The 12,893-nt window shown below is 33.7% G+C and overlaps 1 protein-coding gene across 13 annotated transcripts in view; it reads left to right on the forward strand.

The window, feature by feature from the left end:
* The window catches only part of CCDC18 (coiled-coil domain containing 18), a 100,706-nt gene that overhangs the window by 68,150 nt on the left and 19,663 nt on the right, over positions 1 to 12,893 (forward strand). For 11 of the 13 annotated variants that reach the window (XM_070486843.1, XM_014865255.3, XM_070486841.1 and 8 more), the window contains 5 exons: positions 3,492 to 3,591; positions 7,857 to 7,973; positions 8,966 to 9,109; positions 10,685 to 10,888; positions 12,666 to 12,803. In XM_070486843.1, coding sequence (XP_070342944.1) covers positions 3,492 to 3,591; positions 7,857 to 7,973; positions 8,966 to 9,109; positions 10,685 to 10,888; positions 12,666 to 12,803 — 703 coding nt within the window. The remainder of the gene's footprint in view (positions 1 to 3,491; positions 3,592 to 7,856; positions 7,974 to 8,965; positions 9,110 to 10,684; positions 10,889 to 12,665; positions 12,804 to 12,893) is intronic. The other 2 variants (XM_070486844.1, XM_070486846.1) reach the window with 2 other exon arrangements.

Consider the following 12,893-nt stretch of genomic DNA (forward strand, 5'->3'; position numbering starts at 1 on the left):
GAATTCTCGGTATCCAGACTTCTCAGCTGCCTTTGGCTCACTGCGGCTCATCTTAGTTAACCCATCCCATGCTCCATCCAACTAATTCAGCCATTGCTGTTGACTAATACTTCCCTCCTTGGTCTTCGGACCATTTTACACTGGCTCTCTCCTGTATCCCATATGGTAAAAAAAATGGTTGGACCAGCTTACTGCAGTGGTTAATAGCAAAATAACATTAATAATAACAATATTATTCTTTGTATTAAGCCCTTATTTTGTGCCAGGACTATTCTAGGGACTTCATATATGATCTCACTTATTTCTTTACAACAAACCTATCAGATACATATTATCACCTTTTTACAATTGGGAAAACCGAGGCTTGGGAAAATTAAGTAAAACGCCCAAAGTCAGATAGTAGGATCCAGAGAAGGAAGTTAAATATAAGTCTGTCCAACTCTAAAGTCTGGGTCCTTGGATTAGCTGCAATAGCATAAAATGCTGTTCCAGCACACCTCTATGGTGAATGGGAGTGGAGAGCCAGACCAAAACCAAAGTGTGGGAAATAGATTCTGACAAGGAAAACAAAATTACAAACCAGGATGTGGAATGTGGAATGAAAAAACAGGATAGAGAGCAGCAAGATGACCCACAAACTTAGATCTTGTATCCCATGATTCAATGTAGGACCCTCTTCTCGTTTCTACCCACAAACTCATTCTTAGTAAATTTCATGTAGCTTTGAGTATTATGTGTCAGAGACTTCCAAACCCATATCTCCAGTAATGATCTCTTCCCCAAACTCCAGACTCAAATATCTGATGACTTACTTGTTACCTCCTCTTAAATATTTTTAAGAGTCATCTCTAACTTGGCCAAAACAGAACTCATTTTTCTCCTCATAACCCTGCTCTTCCTCCCTCTCAGTGTCATGCAGTTACGCAAACCAGAAATCTATAAGATTATTCTTATCTCGTTCTCTCCCTTTTTTCATCCAACCCCTTAGCAAGTCATGTCAGCTTTATTTCCCAAACATATTCTGAAACCTGTTGATTTCTTGGCCTTTTTTCTGTTACCATCTTAGCACAAGCCATCATCGTCTCTCACCTGGTCTATTGCTGTGGCTTTCCAACTGGTCTCCCAGCTTACATTCTTGATTCCCCCTCCCACAATCCATCCTCTGCGGAATGGATTTAAGTTTGTGATTTAAAACATAAATCAGATCATATTGCTTTCCTACTTAAACTTTCTAATGGCCTACCAAAAGATTCAGAATAAAATCCAAGCTTCTTGAGAAATCTAAATCAAAGCCACAATGAGGTACAAACCACTTCACACCCATCAGGATGGCCAAAATAAAAACAAACAAAACCCTAAAAAAGGAAAATAATAAGTGTTAGCAAGTGTGTAGAGAAATTAGAATCCTCATCCATTGCTGGTGGGAAACTAAAATGGTCCACCCACTGTGGAAAACAGTTTGTCAGTTCCTCAATAAGTTAAGCATAGAATTAACCATATAACAGTAATTTCACTCCTAGGTGTGTACACAAAATAATTGAAAACAGGTGTTCAGACAAAAATTGTGCACAAATGTTCATAGCAGCTCTATTCACGTTAGCCACTAAGTGGAAACAACCCAAATGTCCATCAGTAGTTGAATGCATAAACACAAGGTAGTATATCCATACAAGGAATATTATCCAGCCATGAAAAGGATTAAAGTATTGATACATACTACAACATGGATGAACCTTGAAAACATTATGCTAAATGGAAGAAACCAGAAACATAGTGCATAATTCTCTTTATAAGAAATATCCAGAATTAGCAAATCCATATAGAGATAGAAAGCAGATTAATAGTTGCCAGGGACTAGGGGGAGGGAGTATGGAAAATAACTGCTGATGGGTATGGAGTTTCCCTTTGGAGTGATGAAAATACTGGAAATAGTTAGTGGCAGTGGTTACACAACATTATGACTGTACTTAATGTAACTGAATTGTAAACTTTAAAGTGGTTAAAATGGTAAATCTTATATATATTTTACCACAATTAAAAAAGAAAAATCCAAGCTCCTTATCCTGGAATACAAAGCCCTACATGACAAGGTTCCTGCCTGCTTCTCTGGTCTCATTTCATGCTGTTCTCCTTGCTCCTGGCCTTTTTATTGTACTTAAAATCTACCAAGTTTTTTCTCACTTCCTTAGGACTTTTGCTATAGCAGTTTCTTCGGCCTAAAATAATGATTGTATGGCCAGCTTCCTCATGCCCTTCACATTACCTCAGAGGTCCCTTCCCTGACCACCTATTCTAACGTAGCCACCCAGTCATTATCTCATCGCTGTATTTAGTGCTCTAATACAGCACTTTATATTATGATTTTTTCTTGTTGAATTGTTTATTATTCATAGTCCATTTTCTTTCCTGGACCTATTAGAATATAAGCTCCATGTGATGAAGGACATCTATCTTGTTGACTGTTAAATCCACGGTACATAGAACCCTCACATAGAGAAAGTATCCAATAAATATTTACTAAATGATTAAGTGAATGGATGAGTGAAAGAAGTAAAAATGAAATCTTAAATTCTAGCTAGTAGTAAATTTTGGGAGCTCAGCCATTTGCATAGACAACAGTTAGAGTTATGTTTAAAATTCATTTCCTATTACTTTTAGAGTATTAGTTTAGCCTTGTATTTATAACTCTTGAGACTTTTACGAGAATAGTAAATAGCTTTTTAAAGAAGTTCAGATTCTACTTTTTAAAGTCAGTACCTTTATTCAATATTGTTTCATATTTGACTGGAAAATCATATGAAGATTTTCAAGATCAACATTTTCAGCCTTTGTCATATCAGAACTTAGAGTTCCAAATAAAATTCTCTGATGACAGACTTCAGAGTGGCAGCAGTCTTAAAATTGTGGCAGTACTAAGCATTTTTATAAAATAAATTATACGAAAGTTAGGGTTTTAGAAGGGCTAGAATTTATAAGAAAACATTTAAAATATTTCTAAATTAGACTTCAATGCTTCATCGTATGAAAGGTCTCATTTTGAGTAAAATTCCCATGAGAAATAACAATGGTCATTTACTGAGCTGTGGATATCAGGGATAGCCTGATAATGCCCAATTCAATTGTAAAAAACTCACAGCTCTTATATAGAAAAGACTTTCAAACACTCCCTTCATCTATAAATGAAAAACTATGGATATATTTTAAAAATTCTTATACTGATTTCAATCTTATAACCTGGCAGCGCTTTAACATTTAGCTTCAATTGTCTATAGTAGTAAATTTGAGTTAACTTTTACCTTTTTAGAATACTCTATTAAAGTAATTTTATTAATGTCAGTCATTTTCCTTATACATTATTCCTTTAATTTGAACCCTTTCAATCTGAAATAATTGCATATATCCTATCACTTTTAATTTACATTGGACTTAATTTTTTTAAACTGTGATATGCCTGCTGTTTGCTTTCATCTTTTTCCTTTGGTAAATTGCAGAGAATGCAAGATGGATATTGAAGACAAAAAGCAAGAACTCCTTGAAATGGATCAGGCACTTAAGGAGAGAAATTGGGAGCTAAAGCAAAGAGCAGCTCAAGTTGGTTTTCTTTATTATATTTTAATGAAATTTCCTGTTAAAATACAATCACAAAGGGTTACTATTTTTACAGCAGGTGGATTTTTGAGAATGAAAGATATTAGCTTAGTATCTGAACCTTTCGATCTCTTATATTACTGTATATCAGAAGAAAACGGGATTAAAGGAGTTACTTGCTCAGCTGGTGTTTGTTAGAGGAACAAAAGTATTCAGAAGGTTGGGGGCTGGCCCCGTGGCCTCGTGGTTAAGTTCGCCCACTCTGCTGTGGCGGCCCAGGGTTTCCCCAGTTCCAATCCTGGGCTCGGCCATGGCACCGCTCATCAAGCCATGCTGAGGTGGCATCCCACATGCCACCACTAGAACGACCCACAACTAAGAATATACAGCTATGTACTGGGCGGTTTTGGGGAGAAAAAGGAAATAAATAAAATCTTAAAATATATATATATATTCAGAAGGCATTATTTAGCAGCATCCTTTTTTAAGACTTTATTTTTTAGAGCAGGTTTAAGTTTACAGCAAAATTGAGCAGAAGGTACAGAAATTTCCCATATACTTCCTGCCCCCACACATGCACAGCCTTCCTCATTATCAGCATTCCCCACCAGAGTTGTACATTTAGATTTGTTAGAACTGGTGAACCTACATTGACACATCATAATCACCCAGAGAACATAGTTTACATTACAGTTCACTCTTGGTGTTGTACATTCTATGGGTTTGGACAAATGTTTAATGACAAGTAGCCATTATAATTATTTCACTTCCTTAAAAATCCTCTATAGGGGCTGGGGGTGGGCACAAAGGATGAAGTAGAGCTCTTATATGGTGACAGACAAATAATGTACAACTGAAATTTCACAGTGTTGTAAACTATTATGACTTCAATTAAAAAAAAAAAATCCTCTATGCTCTACCTCTTCATCTCTCCCCTTCTTCCCCCAATCCCTGGCAACCACTCATCTTTTTATTGTCTCTGTAGTTTTGCCTTTTCCAAAATGTCATATGGTTGGAATCACACAGTATTTAGTCTTTCCAGAATGGCTTCTTTCATGTAATAATATGCATTTAAGGTTCTTCTATGACTTTTCATTGCTTATAGCTTATTTCATTTTACCACTGAATAATATGCCATTATCTGGATGTACTACAGTTTATTTATCCATTCACCTATTAAAAGACACCTTGGTTGCTTCCAAGTTTTAACAATTATGAATAAAACATAAACATCCATGTTCAGGTTTGTGTGTGGACATAAGTTTTCAATTCCTTTGGATAAATACCAAGGAGCACAATTGCTGGATTGTATGATAAGAGTATGTATAGTTTTATAAGACATTTCCAAACTGTCTTCCAATTTGGCTGTACCATTTTGCATTCCACCAGCAACGAATGAGAGTTCCTGTTGCTCCACATCCTGGCCAGCATTTAGTGTTGTCAGTGTTTCAGATTTTGGCCATTCTGATAGTTATGTAGTGGTATCTCCTTGTTGTTTTAATTTACATTTCCTGATGACATGATATGGAGCATCTTTTCCTATGCTTTTGACACCTGTATATCTTCTTTGGCGAGGTGTCTGCTAAGGTCTTTGGCCCATTTTTTTAATCAGGTTGTTTGTTTTCTTATTGTTGGGTTTTAAGAGTTCTTTGTATATTTTGGGTGTGTCCTTTACCAGCTGTGTCCTTTGCAAATATTTGCTCCTTTATCAGATGTGTCTTTTGCAAATATTTTCTCCCCAGTTTCTAGCTTTTCTTCTCATTCTTTTGATATTGGCTTCCACAGAGTAGAAGTTTTTAGTTTTAATGAAGTCCAGCTTATCAATTATTTCTTTCATGGATTGTGCCTTTGGTGTTGTATCTAAAAAGTCATCACCATACCCAAGGTCCTCTAGGTTTTCTCCTATGTTATCTTCCAGGATTTTTATAGTTTTACATTTTAAATTTAGGTCTGTGATCCGTCTTATGTTAATTTTTGTGAAGGGTGTATGGTCTGTGTCTAGATTCATTTTTTTGCATAGGGATGTCCAGTCATTCCAGCACCATTTGTTGAAAAGACTATCTTTTCTCCATTGTATTGCCTTTGCTCCTTTGTCAAAAATCAGTTGACTATATTTATGTGGTTTTGTTTCTGGGCTCTCTAATCTGTTCCACTGATCTATTCACCAGTTCTTTTGCCAGTATCACACTATCTTGATTACTGTAGCTTTATAATAAGTCATGAAGTCAAGTCATGTCTGTCCTCCAACTTTATTTTTCTCTTTCAATATTGTGTTGGCTATTCTGGGTTTTTTGCCTCTCCATTTAAACTTTAGCTTTATTTGGTTGGTATGCAAAAAATGACTTGCTGGGATTTTGATTAAGATTGTCTTGAATCTGTAGGTCAAGTTGGGAAGAACTGACGTCTTGACAATATTGAGTCTTCCTATCCATGAACATGGACTGTCTCTCCATTTATTTACTTCTTTGATTTTTTTCACTGGAGATTTGTATTTTTCCTTATATAGATCTTGTATACGTTTTGTTAGATTTATACCTAGGTGTTTCCTTTTTAGGGGTGCTAATATAAATGACATTGTGTTTTTAATTTCAAATTTATTTTGTTCACTGCCAGTATATAGGAAAGCAATTGACATTTGTGTATTAAGCTTGTATCCTGCAACCCTGCTGTATCATTTATTAGTTCTAGGAATTTTTGTCGAATCTTTTGGATTTTCTACCTAGATGATCATGTCATCTGCAAAGAAAGACAGTTTTATGTCTTCCTTCCCAATCTATATACCTTGTATTTCCTTTTCTTGTCTCACTACATTAGCCAAGACTTCAGTACAATGTTGAAAAGAGTGGTGAGAGGGAATATCTTTGCCTTGCATCTGATCTTAGTGGGAAAGCTTCAAGTTTTTCACCATGAAGTGTGACATTAGCTGTTGGTTTTTCATAGATATTCATTATCAAGTTGAGGAAGTTACCCTCTATTCCTAGTTTACTGAGAGTTTTTATCTTGAATGGGTATTGGATTTTGTCAGATGCTTTTTCTGCATCTGTTGCTATGATCACGTGATTTTTCTTCTATAGCCTGTTGATGTGATAGATTACGTTAATTGATTTTCAATTGTTGAACCAGCCTTTCATACCTAGAATAAATCCCATTTGTTGTGGTATATAATTCTTTTTATACATTGTTGCGTATGATTTGGTAATCCTCTGTTGAGAATTTTTACATCTATGTTCATGAAGGATATTGGTCTGTATTTTACTTTCCTTATAATGTCTTTGTCTGGTTTTGGTATTAAGATAATGCTGGCCTCAGAGAATGAGTTAGGAAGTATTTCCTCTGCTTCTGTCTTCTGAATGAGATTGTAGAGAATTGGCATAATTTCTTCCTTAAATATTTGGTAGAATTCACCAGGGAACCCATCTGGGCCTGGTGCTTTCTGTTTAGGGAAGTTATTAATCATTGTTTCAATTTCTTAAATAGATGTAGACTTACTCAGATTATCCATTTCTTCTTGTGTGAGTTTTGGCAGATTCTGTCTTTCAAGTCATTGGTCTATTTCATCTAGTTTTATTAAATTCACGTGTAGAGAGTTGTTCATAGTATTCCTTTATTATTCTTTTAATGTCCATAAGATTTGTAATAATGTCTCCTCTTTCATTTCTGATATTAGTCATTTGTGTCCTCTCTTTTTTTAGTTAGCCCAACTAGAGGCTTTATCATTTTTTTTTATCTTTTCAGAGAACCAGCTTTTGGTTTTGTTGCTTTTCTCTATTGATTTCCTAATTCTAATTTCAGTGATTTCTAGTCTAATTTTTATTATTTATTTTCTTCTGCTTACTTTGGATTTAATTTGCTCTTCTTTTTCTAGTTTCCCAAGGTGGAAGCTTAGATTATTGATTTTAGATCTTTCTTCTTATCTAATACATGCATTCAATGCTATAAATTTTCCTCCAAGCACTGGATTGCTGCATCCACAATTTTCGTTACGTTGTATTGTCTTTAACGGCTTTTATCTAGCATAAAATGAAGTCTGAACCACTTTGTCATTTATGAACATAGTCGTATCTTTTCTTTAAGTATCTATAATATATATGGGACTCAAGATCCAGGATTAGTAAGAAATGATTATTTTTCTCATTCTTTTTACTATTTGAGATGAAATTGTGTTTCAGTTATACCTACTATGAACAATTGGAAAACACATTCCAAGCACACAGTTTTCCACATTAGAGTAAAACTGAACAACAGTTTAATGTTACTTTTGTATTTAGGTTACACATTTGGATATGACTATTCGTGAGCACAGGGGAGGGATGGAACAGAAAATAATTAAATTAGAGGGTACTCTGGAGAAATCAGAATTGGAACTTAAAGAATGCAACAAACAGGTAAATTACAAAAAATTGCATATTTTAAATTGTTTAAAAAATTAATTCCTTAACTGTAAGCATCCATTATTCACATAATATGGCTTTTTAGTAAATACATACAATAAAAATGCTACATAATTTTAATATGCTATTTTATATTTATTTTTTCTCTTAATTTTTTCCCCAGCTTTACTGAGGTATAATTGACAAATAAAAATGACTTACATGTAAGATGTACAACGTGATGTTTTGATATATGTACATTGTAAAATAATCACCATAATCAACCTAATTAACATATCCATCACCTCATGGCTATTTTTTTTTTGTGAGAATACTTAAGATCTATTCTCCTAGCAAATTTTAAGTATACAATTAACTGTAGTCACCGTGCTGTACATTAGATCTCCAGAACTTACTCATCCTGTGTAACTGAAACTTTATACTGTTTGACCAACATTTCCCCATTTTCCCCACTCCCCACCCTCTGGGGACTACCCTCTTAATATTATTTTGAATATAGTTTTTATTGTGTCAATGTGTCTACATGTTTATCATAATGTGTGCATGTCTGAATATGTATAAAATATCTCTGGCAAGATTTGCAAGTAATTCGGTTAACTGTGGTTCTCTCTAAGGAAGGAATACAGTGGGAAGGGGGCTTTGTTTTCACTAACTATATTTTTTACCTCATGGGCATATTACCTACAAAATTATTTGTAAGGGCCATGTAACATTTGTTGTTTTAAGGTACTCTAATTTTCCTTTCTTATACAAATGTGATGAAGACTTTCAGCTCTTTAGTATATTTTAGGTATACATATAAGCATCTTATTAGGCACAAGAATTGTGATGTTTTTATGTCAGTTATGGTTTTCTTAAGAAAAACACATTTTTATGTTTTGCTCTTTTAGATATACATGTGTAAAGCTTGACTTGCTTGGATTGCAGTTATGATTAAAGAATTATTTTGCCTTAATTATGTTAATAGTGCTCTGTTTAAAATTCAGATAGATAGTTTGAATGAAAAATTGCAAAATGCCAAAGAACAGCTTCGAGAAAAAGAGTTTATAACACTACAAAATGAACAGGAGATAAGTCAACTGAAAAAAGAAACTGAACGAACACAACAAAAGATGAAAGAAATGGAAAGTGTAAGAAAATTATTTTCCTTCTAAGGAACAAGTGGTGTTATCTGAAGAGTGATATAAATCTTTATGTTTTAAACTGATTGGTTTTAGAATACAGAAACTGTGCCATAAGTAGTTTTAGGCTAATTATTTGTACCAGATACATAGCAGTTTCTTTGAGCTTTTTAAATATTCTATTCTGACAGTGTAATTGTAGATAAAGACATCATCTTATTTATCTTTATATTCCCTAGTGGCATTGGCATTGTATCTCTCACATAGTAAATCGACAGTGTATGCTCACTTGGTTGACAAATATTTATTGAAAACCTACTACGTAATAGAGCCGAAGATCCGATGTTAATAAGATACACTCCTTTGTCCTTGAGGAACTCTATCAGAGAATGAATGGACAGATAATAATTGTATATTATTGAGGCCAAGTACATCAAGTTGCCAGATGAAGTTTAATGACTTCATATCATCAGTTTGCATGTGTGTTAACTGATAAACTTATTCCACCCACTTGCCTTTTTAAAAAGGGAATTTGCTTCTAAGAGCTCTCGTGGATTTAACTTTTTCTTGTTTTTAAGTATCACACTCAACTTTAAAACTTCCTATACAGCTCTTTATTGTGTTTGACTAACTGATGATCTGTTTGCTGCAGTAGAATATAAACTCATTAGGGTAGCCACTTTGTCTCCTTTGTTCACTCCTGTATCCTCAATACCTAGAACAGTACATATCACAAAGTAAGCACGAATAAATATTTGTTGAATTATATACATAAATCAAGCAGGGTCTCTGAGAGCAAGTTTGGGCCCCAGTGGGGGGAAAAAACAAAGATTACTGGCCCAGTCATTTCATGTTCCCTAATAAGGACTAGATAAAAATATTTACATGAGATTTATATTGACAGACAACACAGTTGGACCTTGGGCCCCATTCCAGACATCACGGTCCTAGTGATTTGAACTGGTTTCTTTCCTTATCAGCCATAAAGTCTAGTGTCATTACTTAGCATCTGCTTCTCCAAGCTAATTTACAACTAACTTACTTTTCACTGTGTTTTTTTTTTCTATTTGAAGCAATACTTCACTAGAGATTTAACTGAGTAACGTAAAAGTATATCAGAGGGAGTACTAGTCCCAGTGACAAATTTTACTTTCACAGAGAATAAACTCATGACCTTAACCGGCTGTGTGGATTAATGGTGGGTTTTGATTATTTACGGCAATATGTTCTCCATGTTTGACATGGATGATCAAATATTAACTTTTTTCTTTATGTGATGTATTTTATCATGGTACATTCATAATGATAAAAGATTATGCTTTTATGTAGCTTGCACATTAAAGTCATGCAAAATTACCATTGAGTCCCAGATTTATTACAGCACCTTTTCATTTTCTTATCATTAAAAAAGAAAAAAACATTTTCTGAATATCATTTCACAGTGGGTGATATTCATTGTATGTTAAATTGTACAGAGGTTTAGTTGGGAGGGGAAAAGTCACTTACTAAAGGAGAAATCAGAATAAGACATAGGTTATCTGTATCATTTCATTTTGAAACCTACAAATATCTTGTTCATTTCAGGTTATGAAAGAGCAGGAACAGTACATTGCAACTCAGTACAAGGAGGCCATAGATTTGGAGCAAGAATTGAGACTAACCCGGGAACAGGTGCAGAGCTCTCATATGGAAGTGGTGGAGGCTCGTCGTCAACAAGTCCAAGCACAGAGAGAAATAGAAAGGCTCTCAAATGAGCTGGAGGAAATAAAGCAACTTTCTAAAGAAAAAGTAATCCCCCTGTTAAATAATTTTACCTTACTAAAAATCTTAAGAATTTTAACATTCACTTTTTTGAACTGTAGAATATAGTTTTTGCAAAAATTAGTTGTATTGCCCAACAATGTGAATGTAGTTAATGCCCTTGAATTGTACACTTAAAAATGGTTGAAGTGGTAAATTTTATGGTATGTGTATTTTACCAAATTTTCAAAGAAAAAAAACTGTTATATTTAGTGTAGCTTTGTAATATAATTAGGAAGACCCTTGGAACTGAGTTTTGGCCAAACTAATTAGTTCTCAATAAATTGAGTTATAAAGTACTTTTAGACTTTCAAGTGATTTAAGCTATCACTTGAAGAAAAATAAAGCTAGTAAATCTTTTTCGAGTAAAAGTTTCTACATTTGTAGCCACTCTTATAAATGAAAATTAACAATTTAAATTTGTAACTGTTATGAAACATGTTGTCCAGAACCCTTGGGGAGGCAAAGTGCTTTTAAAAAGCAAGAGCACTAATATAGATTGTATTTCCCCAGTATTTGGTAGAAGGTTAACAAGTTGGCTTAAAAATATTTAGATTGGTATACTTGGGTTATTACTTAGACTTTGAGAAAAATGTGCTTATAGGCGTTGTAGAAAAGTTCTTGTGATTTTTTTCTTCCTATTAAGGTTACTAATTCAATATAGGAATTGAGTTAAAGTATTTTTATGTTCAATTTTGGTTAACCGAACAATGTTTTTATTCATATTTCTGGATGATTAGGTTAATAAAGAATATACAGGGAATATTTATTAGACTATGTTGGGCATTTGGGGCTTTAGTAGGAAAAGGGAAACTATCTACTTTTGTCTCATTTCTGTCCTTATCAGTAGTATCTAAGTATAGTACAATTGATTTTATCTGATAAGCTAAGCTCAGTTAATCAAAAAAGTGGTGAACATGGGGAATTTTAAAAATGACTATTTAAAATGATATATTTTAACCCCAAATTTAAATATACGTTCATGTGTTAATCTTTTAATGTGGAACCAAATCTTGGTTCTTTGTGTATGGGTAGGGTCATTTGATGATAACAATTCTACCTAGTCTTCCTTACATAAACCATTCTCATATTCCATCATGTATACTTTCCAATTTTAGTTTCTTTAAAGTGGAAGAAGAATTAAAAGACATTTGTAAATCAATCATAGTATAGCATCTCATATTTTTTATGGAGTTTCCCACAGTATTTTACAACTATCTTGACTGCTTCTAATTGGGTAATAAATTTTTGTGACCTACTCATTGAACTGTTTCAAAGCATGTAACTTAGTTTTCATATAAAAACTTTCCTTTTGCATGCATATTTCATCAATGCTCATAATGTATAACAAAATTACATAATTACAATCACAAGCACAACTAGCATAAATAGGTTTGGATAAATACATAGCTGACTCTCGATAAACAAAAGGCATACCTGGTGAGCAAAACTGTGTGGGCATTCCTAAGAGTAGACTGTTATCTGCCAGAGTTCAGCATGCTGTGGTTATTAGTTTGTTTTACAGAGAGCATTGGTTAGTGAACTTCTATTATATATGATAAATAATATACTAATACTCTCCCATTACTAGTCTCTTAAATGTCTAGATTTTAAAGTGTACCATTTAATAAGTTAACTTTGTATATGAATGTTTATATAATATTATAAAAGATTAAAAGTACTTCCATAAATGCACTAGATAAGTTTAGCTATAATAACCAAATAAACACGTTATATAGCCTTTACTTAATATGTCATTTTTAAGGAAGCTCATGGAAACCATTTAGCTGAAGAATTGGGGGCTTCTCAAGTACGTGAAGCTCATTTAGAAGCAAGAATGCAAGCAGAAATCAAGAAATTGTCAGCAGAAGTAGAGTCTCTCAAAGAAGCTTATCATATGGAGGTAAAGAAAAATTTAATTTATTCTATTACTCCCTTCTAATGTGGGTTGACCTATCTGGACGAAGGTATAAGTCTCTCTCTTAAATATTCA

Source organism: Equus asinus, chromosome 16, assembly GCF_041296235.1.
Source record: "Equus asinus isolate D_3611 breed Donkey chromosome 16, EquAss-T2T_v2, whole genome shotgun sequence".
Lineage (NCBI taxonomy): Eukaryota > Metazoa > Chordata > Mammalia > Perissodactyla > Equidae > Equus > Equus asinus.